The following is a 17,538-nucleotide window of genomic DNA, read 5'->3' as shown; positions in this document are numbered from 1 at the left end:
GTCCTAATCCCCTGGGTGGTGTCAGTGCAGAGCTAGTGTGGCAGAAGGGCTGCAAAATACACAAGGCCTGACAGATTAACATGAGGTGGGATGAGGGAGGAGAGTGTGAAGGAGGGGGAGGGGTGATAGGGGAAAGAACAGCTGGAAGTTGGAGTGAAAGTAGGAGTAAGTACAGGAGGAGACTTAAAAGTTCAGTGAGAAGGCAGATAGAGGGAGGGATGGAGACGCAGCAGCAAAGATGATAGATAAGCTATAGGTTTAGACTGCTGGGGGGAACTGACACACAGGGCTCCTGTTTCCCTCTTTTTCTGTCAGTCTAACTTCTAGTCTTACTGTCCTGTTATAGTTACTGACCATACACCTCTCTGGGAGGGTCTGAGTTTGTCTTGTAGGTTCCTGGGGATCGGTGAAGAAGACGGCCTGCTGCTGTGCTCCTGTCCGACACCAGCTACTACAGCTTTGGAGTTGGCCTGCTGGTTTCACCTTAACTGTCGCCACAGCGCCAAACTTCAGACTGCGTCTGTTTCTCTCTCTCCCTTTCTGTGTGTGTGTGTGTGTGTGTGTGTGTCTGTGTGCGTGTGTGTGTATCCCTATCCCCCCCCCCTCCTCCTCCCCCCCCCCCTTCTCTCTCTCCCACTCTCTCTCCTCTATCTGTCTCTCTCTAACCCCAACACAGTCGAGACAGATGTCTGTCTAACATGAGTCTGGTTCTGTCCGAGGTTTCTGCCCGTTTTTCCTTGCCATTGTAACTTGCTAAATGCTGCAAAGTCCTGTACTCATGGTGGATTAAGATAAGATAAGACTCCTTATCTTGTCTTGATGTTGGGTTTCTGCTAATAAAATTTTATTAACATTTACGGGTCTAGACCTGTAAATGTTTTTGTAAAGTGTCTTGAAATAACATTTGTTATGATTTGGCGCTATATAAATAAAGATTGATTGATTGATTGATTGATAAACGTATACAAGTACTAACAGTGACTGCCATCTTATTCAAATCCTCAGCTGAAAACAGGTCCAGAAAAGAACTCCTCTTTTTTTAAAGCCACAGTACTCTGTTGTTCAATTTACTTTAGTTGACACATTATCAAGACATTCCCTGGATTGTTAAAAATCTATTCTTACCTAAAATCTATGTACTTGTGCAAATGTATTTAGACATGCACCGATCCGATCCTGGTATCAGGTATCTGCGCCGGTTGGTCGGTGGGAAAGGATCAGTCCAAACTTGACACTAAGGTTAAACTATGATTTAGTCTACAAGGTATAAAATTATACAAATAGTCATTTCAGTGAATTCTGAAGCTTTTTTTTAACCAAACTGCTGTTAAATATTTAAACACTCATAGTTTAAATGAATATTAACTTCAGTAATTCCATATATACTCATTTTTGTCTCTTACTCAAAACATTGCCAGTCCTATCCCATAGTAAAGCATGCAGGTTATTATTTCACACTGGTATCAGATCAGGATCAGTATGAGCCGCTACCCAAAGCCCAGGTATCGGTTTCGGGTCCAGAAAAGCTGGATCGGTGCATCCCTACTTGTTTTACAAGTTTTCAGAGTTATAGCATCGTATAAACTAATTTATTATATTACAATAACTATCCAAAGTTCAGAAATGTTGTCTAAAATATAAAAGTGTGACTTTTTCCGCTGAAATCTGCTTGGGAAAACATTTCCAATAAACAGCACCAACTCAAATTTTCTTACAATGGGGTGCTGGTAGTAGGGGTGGGAGAAAAAATCGTATCATAGTATCAAGATTTTTTGTTTAACAGTTTTAAAAAGTGATTTGTTTTTTTGAAAGTTGATTTTTTTTTTTTTCAAAACTAAGTCCTTTATTTTAGTCTTTGTTTAAAAACTGGGTTGAAAAAAAGTTGACATGCCAGATCCCCTAAACAAATCTTAAAAACTGACTGACTGACATGTGTTGTTCATTTTTTGGGAAAATATGGCTCCAGATATAGTCAGTAGACATCATCATTAATTTTTTCGCTTGGTCTGGTGTTAAAAAAGCAAACTAAAAATGGCAAAGATCTGGAATATCGAAGAATCCAAATTTAAATCAAATTGGCACCCAATACTTGTAAAAGAATCGAATCAGGAGAAGAGCATATCGTCCCAGCCCTAACTAGTGGTGGATTGGGTCTCATCCCATGAGGTTAGCCCTTGAGAAGGTGGACCAGGTTCAAACCCAACCTGTTGCACCTTTCTCACACATCAGTCTCTACTTTCACCCTCTATCCTGCTCTCGCCAAAGCCCTGTCCTCTTGAAAAATTATTGCATAAAATTCCCTAAAAAGAAAAAAACTTGATATTTTAACTTTTATACCCTTGAGGTATTCTTGTTTGTGAAATTACATTTATTCAAAAATTGGAATACAGTTATTTTTGGATTATTTATTGATATCTTATTTATCTTATCTTGGGCTCTAGAGAAATGGATATCAAAGAAAGGACGGCTCGAGGCTATGCATACCACGGCCAGTGTGTGAAAGTCTAACCTCTCCATCCTGCAGAAGCATCTGATGGATGCCATGCAAAAATGCTGCATGTGGTCTAAAATATTAAGTTATTATGCGGTTATAGTTTTCATTTCAAACCAACTGAAGACATTTACATTGGATTGATATTGATCTGCTGTGCTGCCAGTTTTCATCAACACAATCTGTCACTCCAGACTTCAGCTACTTTTAATAAATTAAATTCATTTTTATGACATGATGGTCAGTTTTTGTCAGGTTATGAATAAAAAGTAAACGTCAAACATTACAGGTTTTCATCTTCAGGGAAGGGAAGGAATGGAGACTTGAAGGCTTATTATAATCAAGCTGTGTTTACTGTATGAGCTGGTTTTCTGATTTCACTTATTATTCTGAGCATATCAGACTCGGCTGCTGTGAAACAGAAGTAAAACCTTCATATAGTCGATTAGGGAGAAATATATTGAAATTTATTCAAATGACCTGCCAGGGCTGTAGAATTAAATAGCAGGTCTTGAAAAGAAGCTGAAAAACGATGCCAGGCGTTATGTTTACAGTCTGACTGGCGGAAAAAAAATACAGACAAAGAAGAAAAAAACAGAAAGGGAAAATTGAATACATGCAGAATGAACAAGCTAGTGGGCTGGCGGCCTCCCATTCATTCTCATCAGTCTGTCCTGTTCCCTTAACGTCTCACTGAGAGCCGGGCTGATAGGCTTTTCACGCTGCACTCCCACTTTATTTAAAGGCTTTACCCAGCACCATTCACTGCAGTCACACTCCAGTGGCAGTCTCTGAAAAAAGGTTAGTTTACACTGTGTTGGAGATCTGACGAATGGCGCTCAGTCACAAATCATGGCAACTTTTTTTTCTCTCTCTCTCTTCAAAGGCTAAAAAATTAAAGATGAGGGTTTTTTGTTGCATTGTCCATTTCATTCACAACTGCCTGACCATGGAGAGGTTTAGAAAATCACACACTGCAGCCATTTTAAAGACGGGGGTAAAAAAAAAAAAAAAACACAAAATTACGAATCATCAGGCCCAGAAACACAGCTAAAAAACAAAAAGTGTCAAACAGCTAAATGGATTATTTCATATCTGGCAACCAGTCAGTCGGCTCTAAATAATCTGCGTCAGTGTCATCTGCAGATAAACATGATCCCGCAGAGGGAAGCAGTGAAAGGCTTTACAATAACAAACACAGAGCTGTGGTGTAGCAGCTGGAACAGGAGAGGTCAGATTAGGCGTTGACATGAGGCTCGCGTGGGAAGAGGCTGCAACAGAGTTAAAGGTGCAGTCTGCAGAAAAACACTGATCATTTAGATTCACTTAATTTATCAACTTCATACTGTTCATGTTTGAAGAAAGTCCTAAGTCATTTTATGACAAAAAAATAGGTTTCTGGCTTAAATCCTCACTTGACAGTGCTGACCATCTCTGGTAAAAACTTAAATGTTTAGCTAAAAGGATCATGCTCTTTAACCCCCCCTATGGCCTATGTCAAGAGGGTGACTTAGGCCATTTTATTTCTAGCTTAAGTCAAAATTTTGGATTATTTATAATAAAATGCGTGACTTGAGCAATTTACCAAGCTTTCATGATGGCTGCTGCTTCAAGAAGAAATAGAAACTTCAGTGCAGAAGAAGCTGTAAACATGATTCTTGAATCAGTTTATACTGGTGAGTGATTAGGTTCACTATCATAAAGGCTAAGGTATAATGTTGTGTAGTAGTTTAGTCTAAATTTCACAAGTTATAGTTTAACTACAAATTAAGCTACTTCTAGCTAGCTACCTATTCCTGGCTAGCCTACTTATTTTTGTAACCAAACATAAATGAGCAAAAGGCAATAACACCCCTCAAAGTTTTAAATTAAAGAAATGTTTTTGCTTTTTGGTAGAAGATGTATGAGTATACTCACTCAGCATAGGATTGACCTGACATTTGTTCAATTTAAGTTGGAGTTTAAGTCTTGAGTTGGAATTAAAGGACAGTTAATGGTCAGGTTTCAAAAAGTTGTCAAAACTGGATGTTGGAGGTTAATTTCAATAAAAACCCAGCAAAGAAGGCCAGAAGAAGTGAGGAAACTGCCTCCTGACTAATTTGATTTACCTGACATTTGTTTAATTTAACTCAGGGTAATTTCAGTTTTGAGTTTGCACTATGGAAAGAAAGGGCAGTTTAAGCCAGGTTTGAAACTGCCTCAGTCACTCACCAAATTAGGTAACTTTATACGTACCGACCAAATTCTGTCAAAAGTACCAGGTACCAATTCACATAAAACCAAAAGGTACCATGTTTAGGTACTTAAATGCATCCTTGGGACTGTGAGGGAGTGGAAGAGTAGGTGATTTTCCATGCTGGACATGAAGACAGCATTGCAAGGTTATATATTGAAAAATAAGTATGTTAAATTGAAAAAAAAAATCATGTTTCATTATTAAACAAATTGATATTTTTTTACCACATAGACACAAAAAAGTATTGAAAATTGGTACCGTTGAGTACCAGTACAGATTGCCAGGCACCGGGCATCGGTACTGTATTGTTTTAAATGTTAAAGGTACCCATTCCTAGTTGCATGATTGACACACACTGTTCTCTCCATGTCAACAGTCATCCACTGTGAAGGCCTTCTTGATTGAAATGATTAATACTTATGAAATGTTTTGTATTTTGTAAAGTATTTTTTTGTTTCCCCAAAAACTTGAAAAAATGACCATTGTTGTAATAAGGTGATGTTATGATAGAAGGTGAAAAAACAGACTGACACATTGATAATTGTTCTCTCAATTTAAATGGACTTAAATCTTAACCAAATTACAACATTAATCTATGGCTTGTAAAAAGGGTTTTTTGGCTAACTTTGGCTCAGCATTTGTGCTTGGTCCCTATCAAACAAAGTGAGCTAAGCTAACAAATAATGTGATGCTTAAACAAAAATATAAAATCAAAAAAGACGGTTGTTTGTATTATATGTTGGTAACAAAAGTCAAATGATCAGCATCCACTCAATCCCTAATCCAAGTTTCATTCAAAGTGTTTGTCCAGAATGGTCAATAATGTCAGAAAGTTTGGGACCACTGCCAAAAAATCTGCATTGGACTGTCCTTCAACATGTGGCAGCACCCTGTGTCAATAAACCATCAGCCAATCACAGCCCAGGACACAGAAAATACCCCGTCCATCTCTCAGACCCGTCACAGTCTTTAATTTCAGCGGGGTGGTTGTGTTTTGGCTTTGTTAAATGGACCATGGCTCGTTTCTACTTGCTGGAGAGTGGAGCCCGGTGGAGTTAGTTGGTAAAGTGACACCAGGGGACCTTGAAGTGAAAATAAACCCCAGACACTTTTTCAGAAATCTATTAGCTCTAAACATTAGAGTGACTGAATGGGAATTGGAGTGAGAAATGGACAGAATTCCTGCTTTCTTTTCATGCTTAACATCCTCCTTTGGGAATAATTACAATCAGTATCTGTGCAGTAAAAACCTGCCAGAGAAAATGGATCATTTCAGAAACTTATTATGAAGGCAGATCACTGTAGCTCTGATAAAACAATGGTGGTTAATTATTGAACATCCTTTGATTTGGGAGGAAGAAAGCTCAGTCATCACCAGAAATAAGAGCTCTCAAGTGACTTGCATATTTCCCACGAGTTTGATGGGAGAGCAGAGAAACTTCATTACCACCACGACCTGCCTGCGTGCACACAATCTCATCCAGTTAACAACAACAGATTTCCTCCAACTCTTGGTTACTTCCTTTAAAGTTCAATCTAAAGTGAGAATTATTAAACTTCTACTAAAAACCTGTTTTCACACTTCGCCTGTTTCTGACTTCACACTTCATTCCTCAGTAAGAGTTCACAAACTTACCCACAAGTTACTTTAACTTTACGAACTCTCTTAATAGCTCTATTTCTCCTTCCATACTTGTCTTTCTTTGGCTCAAGCTGTCCCTTCTGCTCAAGTCTCTGACACCAGAGCCAGGCCTTCTACTGAGTCGAGGCGACAGTGTAAATACACGAGGCATGACAATGACGGATGACTCGCTGTCAGCTCACCGCCTTAACCAAGGACAGAGTGCGTTTTCTGCTCTCCTTCTCATCGCACACACAAAACAATTAAAGCCATGGTCACATCCGAAGCAAAATGGAGAAAATCAAATCTGTAGTCACCACACTGCTTTCGCAAACATGTTCAGCAGTGACCTCAAACTGTGGCGGGGACTGCGAGGCTTCACTTTGCATGCTGACAGATTTGTCCTGTCAAGAGTGAGCACCAAACATTTCCCAAACACGCAGAGAGCGGAGCGGCGCACTAAAAACCTCCAGAAAGTGAATGACTGGATTTAGATTTGCAGATCAATATGTGCAATTTCATGTCTGCCATTGTTGTTCCTGCACAATTTGTTTCATGTCCTTTACGAGAACTGAATCGATTTGTTCTACAAAGCTACAGAGACAGGTTGTGGTTCATTTATTACACTTGACAAGAAGCCTCTTTGGATTCTGGCTCAACTTCACAGCAACAAAAGTCCTTTTAAGTTTTATGAAGTGTCAAAATAAATGAACATGACCCTGTTTGAAAATGGTGATACAAAGAGTTAATAGAGAAAATATGGGACTGCAAAGGTAGATCTTGGATGATGTGAAGGACCACGGACTGCGAGGTATCAGCTGTCTGCTACTCCAGAAATTTGAGGTTTAACTTCTACACGAAAAATGATGAATTTCAAACCATTTCAAATTCATTGAATAATTTTTTTTTAATTCAGGGCCTGTGTCCACTAACATCTTCTAATTAACTGGAAGGGACCGTCAGCCCAAAATTCCAGTAGTTTCTAAGCAGCAGCACAGCCCCCACAAGAGCTGTAACTACAGTCAGTGCTGGCTGCCACAATGCTATAATGCTCTACCACCCAGATGTAAACAAGCACAGCTAGATCCAGAAAACAGACATTAAGTCAAAAGGAAAATGTTGAGGGTCAACTCAACTTGAGCAATGAGTGACCAGTAAAGAGATGTGGTCATTAACCAGAAAAGAGGACTGAGAGCTGGTGGTGCTAGCTCTGCTAATGTTAGCTAGACTAAACATCATTCACCTGTAGACCCTGTGATCTTGTTTATGGCCGTGTAAAATAAAGTACTCACAATTTAAACTTATTTTTTTTGGAGCGTTTTCTTTTCATTAGAGTCTTGTGAGATTAAATTTCTCCTTGAATGAATAGTAAACCTGTAATTGACTTCTATTTTGTAAGGGTTGAATTTGCAGGTGTATAGCTCTCATTTTTGCCACCTCAAGCTTTCTATCGATTGTTTCGATGTTTTCTTTTAAATTTTCATTCAGAGAGAAGAAATTGGATATATACAGAGTAGCCTTAAAACAAAACAGCCCTCTCTGTGGAAACAAATTGCAATGGTAAAACTTTTGAGTGATGCTACAAAACAGTGGTTATTGATGCTTTAAGCTTAAAATTTCTTGTCAGTGGACACAGGTACTACTATAATCGTGTAGTCTCAAATTTTCCCTGTCTGCGTTTACCTTTGATTACGACAGGAGGTGTTCGAATTCACTGATAACTGCTTAACACAGCCTAAAAGTGAATAAAATAGTAATAATCTGGTACCATAGTCTGACACAACTTTTCTGCACGGTTTAAATTGGTCCTGAGGAAATATAAATGTAATTTACCAAGTTATGGTTTAAAATCATATAAAAATGTCTTAAATGAAAGAGCTGCCTTAGAGGCTTTCAATTCCTCATCAGATTCAAACACTCTTCATACCACTCAGTCCCAGGTCTTAGATATGAACCTAAAGAAGAAAAAAGATGGTGATGCTTTCCGTTCTACCTTCAGTAAACCGGTCCTTACCTGTGTCGGTCTCAGGACGAGGAGTGAGGTTAATCTCGTCGGCTACTGTTAAAGGAAGTGGAAGGAAAGAGGGGAGGGGTACAAACATTTGGGGATCAAGTTAGTGCTCATGACATTCCACATGCAACATCCAGGTAGCGCTGCAAACATCGCAAACTGCTTCATCTCAATTAGGATCGGACGCCATGCGAGACGAGGAGGTGGAGGTGGAGTGGGGAGAGGGAAATGAAAAGAGGGCTTGAGGATAGCAATCAGACTTGTTGTGATATCAACACAGCACACAGCAGCAATCTGGTCGGGAAGATTAGATATGATTATAGAGAGTGCGAGCAGAGAGTCTGTGGCAGCCAAAGCAATCAGCGACTGTTTGAAGCCATTTCAAGGTGAATCAACACAGAGAAGTTCTTGACTTTGGAGAGAGATGCAGAGTCTGTTTTTACACAGAGAGGCAAGTAGGTGGAATACATTAAAACATAAGGAACATGTTTGAAACATGGGGGCCGTGCAGGGATGTGTGCCCAAGGTTACATGAAATCAGTTTGAAGGAGTTTAGAGTCGCTGAGGTGCGCTCAGGTTGGGACGACTCAATAGAAATACGGATCCAGGATCTGAAAGCTTACATTTCGGAGTGGAGTTTATCCAATACGTCTTACTTTCAAAGTGTGTTGATGGGTAACAAACAAGACTTTAACCATTTAGGGGTACCGTTTTTGTGATCCCATAATATCTGATTTACAGCACCCCAAGGAGAGATAAAAACACTTTGAAATCTGTGATGGAGGACACACCATGTTTACATTAAGTGGAGTATTCAAATTCTAGCGTTTTGGAGAATTAACATCACAGGAAAGCTAAAAAGATGTAAGGTTTCTAATTATTGTGGTGAATGTTTTGGGATTTTTTTCACATTGAGTTGGCAGATAGAAGAAAAATCTAATTCCCCATGACATCTTGGATGTAACCAAGTAAAAAAAAAGGATTTGGTGAAGTGGCTCCATTCTCAAAGAATTATGCTCAGACACTTTTGGTTTCATGTGTTTCTTTAGAAAAACTGGTCCAACTGTACTCAGTTTGACTGATAAAGGCTGCTTCCAATGTAAAGTGATTTTAATTTGTAGATCCAGATGGAATAAAGACAGAATAGCATGAAAAATCCAAAATGATTGAAAACACCTGAAGTTTTTCCCATTCAACCCCAGTCCCTGATCCCAGAAAACATGTACCACCCCTCTTAACCCCCAAAATCCTCTAAAGTACTGAGAGCAGCCTGTGTGTTTTGATGGTTTTACCTAGATCCATGCTCTTGGACTTGCGTGTTTTGATGATTTCGAGCTGGGCGGCGTCTCCGAACTGCTTGGTGCGTTTTTCAGACATGCTCTGGCGTCCAAAGCCTTCCCTTTGGAAAGCAGCGTCTGGATGATTTTCATCTGGACTCTGGGAACTGGATGGATGGATGGAGGTGAGGACAAGAAGATACAAGAAGATTAATGTGAGGGATCAAAAACTGGGGAAGTGGACAGAGAAACACAAAATATCGGACTTCTGAATGACAAAATGTAAATCCAAGGGTTTTATACAGCTTAGCTTTTTAATTACATATTCATTTTTTTGTTAAATAAAATTTATTCTATGTTCAGTTTATTCAATTTCATTTTATTTCATTAAAGTTTGGCTGATTCTATATTATTCCTCATCATTTAATTTTACTGTAGTCTATTTTTCTACTTTTTTCACAGTGTATAAGTCATTCTTATTCTGAAATCAACAAAATTAGTTCAAACAAAGAATAAAACAGGAAAGTCATCAATGTGGCCCAAAGAGGGGGGAGTTCGGAGTAAAAGTTGGAATAGATTACAGAAGTTGAAAGGACCTTATTTTTCTAAGTAGTACAGGTGGAAGAAGTATGAAAAGACAGTGAACAATAGATAGAGAAAAAAGAAAATGGAAATGGAAAAGAAGGACAGCGAGGAAGAAATCACACGAGAAGAAATGGAAAAGACAAGAATGTGGGACAGAGAAGAACAAGAAGAGTCACAAAAAAAGTTATAAGGGAAAACCGGGCCTTACAAGAAAAAATAAAACAAGAAGAAACTAATGAGACTTAAGAAAAAGAGTCTAACAGACAGAGAATGAGTGAGGCTGAAATAAAAACAAACACTTAGAAAAACAGATTGCTTTGAGAATCATTACACAGAAATATTCATGAGAGATCTGGAGCCTTTATTAGCCCCTACATTATATATAGATTTACACCCTTGCACAATGAAAGCATGTCTGACACTCTGGCCCTAATTTACAGATTCAAACCTTCTATGTATCCCATTATCTGATAATAATCATAACAGCCGCAGCTTCCCGTAATGTTGAACATGAACCTGTTTGACCTCCTGATAATGTCATGAAAAGACAAAGTGAAAAACCTAATTGGCCTTCATCTGCAAAAACTGGGGTCTTTATCAGGGAGCTGTTCTTACAACCAATGGACAGCCAAAGACAGAAACAAACTGAACTCATTCAACAGATCTGCAGAGAAAAATATAATTAAAATGTTTATAAAAGAGGAAGCCAAAGGACTTTGAGACAATTCTTAGGACTGATGCAACAAATCAAAATTGTTACAGTCTCTGAACAGTCATAAAAAGTGGCCATTTATGAGCCGTGGATGTTGTAATAATCCAGGTTTGTCTCACCTTTCGTTCTGAATGGGCAGCTCTTTGGCCCACGACGGCGTCACGTCAGCAGTAAAGCCCACGTCATCATGGGAGCTCGACGACGATTGGTCTGAAAGGTTGGGTGGAAGAAGAGGAGGCCGGTCGTCCTCAATGATAACTGTGTCATCCTGCGGCATGTTGACGGTTGGTGAGAGCTGATAGTTTCCTGCAGGAGACGATACATTTTTCACAAGTTAATCCAAGACGTTTGGAAGTTTTGGTTTTGTTCTGTAAACTCCCAGAGTATAGAGTTAGACCAAAGCTTGTCTTTTTGAGTCAACTTTCTAACTGGTACAGAACAATTTTGGGGCAGAAAATCCATCATAGTGGAGACAAAAAGCCCAAACACTGTCGAGTCTCTATCCTGGAACACAGTGGAGTTTCAGGGAGTTCCAGTAAGAGATAAAACTGTCTTCACTCATCACTGTTGTGGTTTTCTGGCGAGGAAATAGATGATAAAGGTTAGTTTCAGAGGAGCCTTCCGGGATTTGGGGTTCTTGGCAAAAATACACACTCGACTAAAATGTTCTGAACACTTTTAAGGACCCAAATCAGACACAGATTCTTAGCATTGTTGATACTTCCCTGATACTTTGATGAAGCAGTTAGAGGAGACCACTGAACTATCAAGTCCTTTGAGTTGGTTGATTGTCTCTCTTGCTTTTTTTCAGATTTTGAATCCCATTAGTTTTATTCACAATTGAAAAAAAATGACAAACAGACAAGGATGTGGTATCAAACTTTTCAGCTTGTGGATCATCTGAGTCTAAGGCAGTTTTCTCCTCATCCTTCATTCATCCAAACTTCAGTCTCCCCTAAGTTTTCCGCCTTAGTCATCTGCCCATAAAAGACCAAAACTCCTTTCAATAAATGTTTATTTATGACACTTTATTTCACCAATATCCAAATGGAAAACCATTTAATGTTCTTGTTTATTCTCACTGCTCACTCTGACGTATACCAAAAATATGGGCATCACTGACGAATGCCTCCGCAGCTGCTTATTACTCTAAATAACGACCACAATTAATGTCAGACGATGTGAAATGTGCGTCTACGGCTGCATAAATTATGAGTCATTCACAGATTGAAAAGTATTGTTAGCAGAGTCAACAGTGACTGTTTCACTGCTCATTGAGAGCTGCAGTTTGAGGAGTACAGGAGGTGGACCTTATCTGCGTACTGGGGATGTCACCAAACTTTATGATCTGACTAAAACAATGAAGACAAAGAGAATAAAAGTATAGTCTTTTAAAAATAAGCTTCTTTATTACAAATTCTAGGAGGCAAATAGAAAAATAAATACTTGCAAAAGCTCAGGAAAAGCTGGTCCCTTACCCAGCATCTTCAACAACACCCTGAGGAATTAATTTATTTGTGACAACTGGAACTGCTGTATCGAGCATAACACTGCAGTGACTGTTTAATGGGCCAACAACAGGGGAGAAAGTTCACTTTATCAAAAAAGAGAAGAAAATTCAGCAACAATAACTCCACAAACCAGAGGGCCATATTTTGAAGTTGAGAAACGGACTGAAAATGGCTCCTGGCTAATCAGCTTATACCAAGTGGAGTTTGGCAGCACGCACAATAGTGTTCCTATGTCAAAACACTATGATTAATTCAAGCTGTGCCCTCGCAAATACAGATAAAAACATCCCTATTCTGAGGCGAAAAATAAAATAGTCCCCTTTCTTTTCTGCTGAAAAGCAAGGCTTAAAAACTCCCATTGATATGCAGCGCATGACTCTGTCTTTAATCTGTATTTTGAAATTGGGAGAGTTGGGAGTGTGGGTGAGGGGTGGGGGGTTGTCTGCATCAAAAGAAGGGCAGCTTCGCTGCTTCATAAAGCCGTGTGTGCTCGGCTCAGGGAGGAGTCTGTTTGTCTTTAGAGAGTGTTCGGGGTTTTATGGCAGAGACGGAGAGGTCTGAGCCAGGCGTGCTGTTTGTTTCTCATAAGCGAGCACCGAGGGGATCAATGTGCTGCTGGGTGCTGCTGCTCTCAGCCAGCCTGGGTGAATGACCTGATGTAGAGAGGAAGAAAAGAGGGGCTGGGTGGTGTGATGGAGCAGAGGTAGTTTATAGAGTCATGAGTCACTGTTTGTTATTTTTCTATCGAATAAAGGAAAACTCAAAAGAAACTTTTTGTTTGAATTGATCCATCCGTGCACTTTGTACTGAGGTAACCCTGCTTTGAAAAAAACAAAACAAAATCTAATTTCATTAAGTCAGTTGAGAAATAATAAAATATGAGTCAAATGTTGTACACAAGTACTTTAAAAACAGAGTCTTCTGGCACCAGAAGGTGTATTATCAAATAAAATATGATAATAAAGGAAGAATCTGAGACTAAACAACAGGTGTGCAAAGACTGATCTCACTTCCCCCTGAGGATTTTCCAGCATGGATTTGAAATAGTCTTTATTAGTCAGTAATGTGACACCCACAGCAGGGACTGAGCCAGGATTTTAATTTTGAGTGGGCCTTAAATTACTAAGGTTATCAAACAACTATTGCCATAAAGATATGGATATAATACTGTCATTATGCATGTTTTGAAGCAGATTTATTTGCTTTTCGATCCTTTAATATTTGGGTTGAATTTTAGTGCATCATACAGTAATGGCTCTCAATAATATCGGTCAAAGAGTAGAGCTCTAATGCACCAATGGGCTGTGCTGCTTCAACTTTCCATATATTATAGGCTATAAGAACAGCAACATTAACCATAGTTAACTACAAACTATTTATTTAAATAAGCTTTCACTAGGCTGCCCTTTTAGTTTTATATCTCATATTTTATCATTTTATCTGATGCTCTGTAGCACTTGATGATTTTAGTGATTTAAAGTGCTTTACACATGAAACTTATTTTAATAATATTATTATGATTATTTTATTTTATTTTATTATTATTATTATTTTATTTTATCTTATCTTATTACTATTTTTTTCATTTATAATATAATATAACAATAATATTTTTTATTCTTATTCTTATTTATTATTATTATAATTATTATTATTATTATTAGTGTTGTTCTTGTTGTTGTTGTTGTTGTTGTTGTTGTTGTAATATTATTATTATTTTTATTATTTTATTTTATTAATTTAAAGACAAAAAACTACAATCTTTTCCAAAAGTATTCTCTTGTCCCATCGGTATAACAAGAGGCTGAATGTTTCATAACTTTTTCACCAACAGGCTCAAAGATTACCAAACTTAGTTAAGACAGAGCATCAAACAATAACAAAACAAGTGTAAAGTGACAAAATTTTATAATATTCCTCTTAAAAAACAACTTTTTAAAGTAAATGAAAGGGGAAAAAAAGCACAATGTTTTTTAAAGAAAAGTTTGAGGTGGGCCTGCCTGAAAGTGGGTGGGCCTGGGACTGTTGGGCCCACCCAAGACGCCACCCCTGACTCACAGTCAGTGCTGGAGTTTAATTCCCACATTTTCATATTAGACCAAAATGCTCTCTTTTTTAACCCCAGTATCTGGATTCAAGAGGATAAAATAATGCATTTGGCCGATGTTTGTAGAGTTTGAGTGATAGACTCTTTAAAAAATGAAGAAAAAATGTTTTCTATTCAAAAACAAACTATGCAAATGAGTGTTTACCCACACAGACACTATATAAGCGTGTTAGACCCCAAGTGTGTGACCCAGTCAGACCTTTACTGCATTAACTAAAACAGTCTAAGCTAATGTGTGTGTTGGTGTTTTCCTCAGACCCCTCCTGCTGGGTCTGTTTTGTTGTTCTCTGCAAATTTGGTAGTCCTGGTGAGTCCTCTCACCCAGCATGGCCACCTCTTTCTTTCAGACCACACACACACTCCTACACACACACAGACGCACATGTTTTACACACACACGTGCACTCATAGAACCACTTAATCCCCATTTCCCTAAGCAGTCCAGTGCGCGACACTGAGAATCCCATCAATGTCACAGTTTGAATCACTGCAGCACAATCAACTGGCAGCTACTGAGTAGAAACCCAATGAATCTGTCAACTCACTAGCCTGGTGAAAGGAGGGAAAAAAGCCTCATTGTTTCAGTGCCAGCACCCGAGGGGGGCAGCCATCCGCCAGCAACAATAGCACTAGCATGCGGAGGGAGCGCACACGGACGCCCATCACCTGAGAATCAAACCAATAAAAACACATCATCTTTCCCAGTGGCTGTAATAACGTCTGACTGAGCTGCGGCTGAACAATAGGTGGCATTTCATTAGAGATTCTCCACCAGGGAGGCTTTTATTACTATTAGAAGCTTTTGTGCAGAAACTACTGAATACTTGAGGGCAAAGGGGGAACACACAACTGCCAGGAGGGAAGATGGGGGCTGAAACAATTTTCGAGATGAAAATGCAGATAGCATGAGGTGAAAATAACATGCTGTGAAAGACCTGCTGAGGAGTTTCTTCCCCTCTTTTCATTTTGTCTTGTCTCACTCTATTTGCATAATTAGTAAGGAGGTTATTGCCAGGGGTGCTGGGCCTTGAAAGCTACTGGCCTGAAGGAATAATTAAGTCTCTCTTATCCCGGGCATCTTCAGAGTGCACAAAGCCAGAGTGTGATCTAAGAGCGTGCACGGGCCAAAGCAGATATCTTCTGAATGGGAACGATGTTGTCTTCTAAGAAAGTGCGATGCATGATTTATGTTTGGTGGCACGGTTACGATGAGGGAGCAGAATTATTCCAAGCAAACGTGCAGGAACCCCCCCAGCACTCCTTCACACACGTACACACATTTTTATTTATTTAAAGGAGGTTTGCTGAGCGGGCAAAGTTCTGCTTCCTTTTCACACACGTTCACATCTGGGAGCTGCCGAGTGCATCCACAATCTTCCGCTCCTGGCTTCTGAGCAGCAGAGGAGCAGCAGCTGACAGATGAGCGTCTGCTCTGTGGTTTTAAAACAGCCATGACACAAGTGTTTGTTTGTGAATACCCACATTTATGTTGACACGCAGGATGGTGGTGGATGTCAAATTGGTAAAGTGGCTCGTGCAAACCAGGACCACACAAGACCCTTCAGCTGGTATATGATTAGGAACTATTATTCTATCAGTCTAATAGTCTGCTTCGCTGCTCTGTTGGACATCTATTACATGTCTGTCCGTCAGAAGAATCCCTCTTCTCTTGGTCTCCCTGAGGTTTTTTCTCTTTGTTTTCATTCAAAGACGATTTGGGGGAGTTGTTCTCATGTTGATCTTAAATCATTATGTGTCTGTGTGTGTATACCGACATGCACAGACTAAATGTACCAGACTTGTAACCTCCGCCAAGGAGGTTCTGTTTTGGGGGGAGTTTGTCTGTTTGTTTGTCTGCGAACAACATAACTCGAAAAGTAACGAACGGATCCTGATGAAATTTTCAGGAAATCTTCAAAATGGGATAAAGAAAAAGTGATTAAATTTTGTAGGTGATGCAGTTTACCATCTGGATCCAGGATGTTTGTAAATCATTGTGGGCCAGTTGTTCAAAGGATTTGCAAATCCTATTTCTTGCTATTCAGGATCAGGCAATCCGTCTCAGTTTTATGCTGGTTTTTCAAAGCAACACTGGATTGGATTCACCTTGATCTGGATACAAAGTTTTCAAGATGACCAAAACTAGATTACCAGTGCTCTAAATGGGGCAACCTATCATAATGTGGACTACCTGCTGTATAAGGAACAACAGGTAGAAGAGCCAACATGGGGCCACTGTGGGTGTTTTTATTATTTTGAGAAAAACAAAAATATCTACTTTGATTTATAATTTCTTTTATGAGCCCTCATCTGAGCCACAACAAATGAATAACAAATATACATTAAAAAATACAAAGTGGATATTCTGAAAACTTGGCTAAATGCCCAACTTTAAGCATAAAAAATGTTAATATGTCCATTGTTCTTTTCCATCTCTACTTTTATAAGGCTGATCTGCAGTTTTTCTGGTTTGCTGCAGTTTGCTCAGATTGATTTGTTCCTCTGCCAGGAGTATCTGTGCTTCTGCTCTTTCAGTTTCTCTTTTTTTTTTACTTTACTGTACTGACAGGCTTCATTGGTAGCCTAAGTTAACTTAATCTACTTAATCACTGTAATGACTGGACAAGTCAAGTGCAAAACACAAATAAGAGTATTGACATTAAATTCTACAAATTTTGTAATATTTGACCAATTTAAAGTTTTGCTACATTTTCTTCCTGAAATCCACCTTGAAGTCCTACCCCCTGTTGGGATCAGGATAATCCAGTTTTTTTTGTTTGTTTGTTTTTTTTTTTTTGTTTTTTTGGATCAGAGTGATCCAAATCAAACTGAAAAGTTCTGAACAACACAAACTGAAGGTTTGATTTTGAAATCCGTCTTTTCCATTTGAACAACCCATTTTCAGGATTTAATCTAATCCGATAACCAAAATCTGATTGGATTACCTTTGAACAACTGGTCCTGTGAGTTAGGGCCATAGGTTTTCA

General features: G+C 38.9%; 1 protein-coding gene across 1 annotated transcript in view; it reads right to left on the bottom strand.

Annotated features, from left to right (window-relative positions):
• Positions 1-17,538, bottom strand: part of LOC141803906 (partitioning defective 3 homolog) — a 340,481-nt gene that overhangs the window by 105,728 nt on the left and 217,215 nt on the right. Inside the window, exons 16-18 of the mRNA XM_074687978.1 lie at positions 11,053-11,239; positions 9,652-9,803; positions 8,363-8,407 (exon numbers count right to left, since the gene is read on the bottom strand). Of these exons, the coding sequence (XP_074544079.1) occupies positions 8,363-8,407; positions 9,652-9,803; positions 11,053-11,239 (384 nt within the window). The remainder of the gene's footprint in view (positions 1-8,362; positions 8,408-9,651; positions 9,804-11,052; positions 11,240-17,538) is intronic.

Source organism: Halichoeres trimaculatus, unplaced genomic scaffold, assembly GCF_033239565.1.
Source record: "Halichoeres trimaculatus isolate MK-OKI-2021-1 unplaced genomic scaffold, fHalTri1.1 fHalTri1_scaffold_15, whole genome shotgun sequence".
In the NCBI taxonomy this organism is placed as follows: domain Eukaryota; kingdom Metazoa; phylum Chordata; class Actinopteri; order Labriformes; family Labridae; genus Halichoeres; species Halichoeres trimaculatus.
The sequence above is the reverse complement of the archived record's forward strand: the minus strand, read 5'-3'. Positions and strand labels throughout refer to the sequence as shown.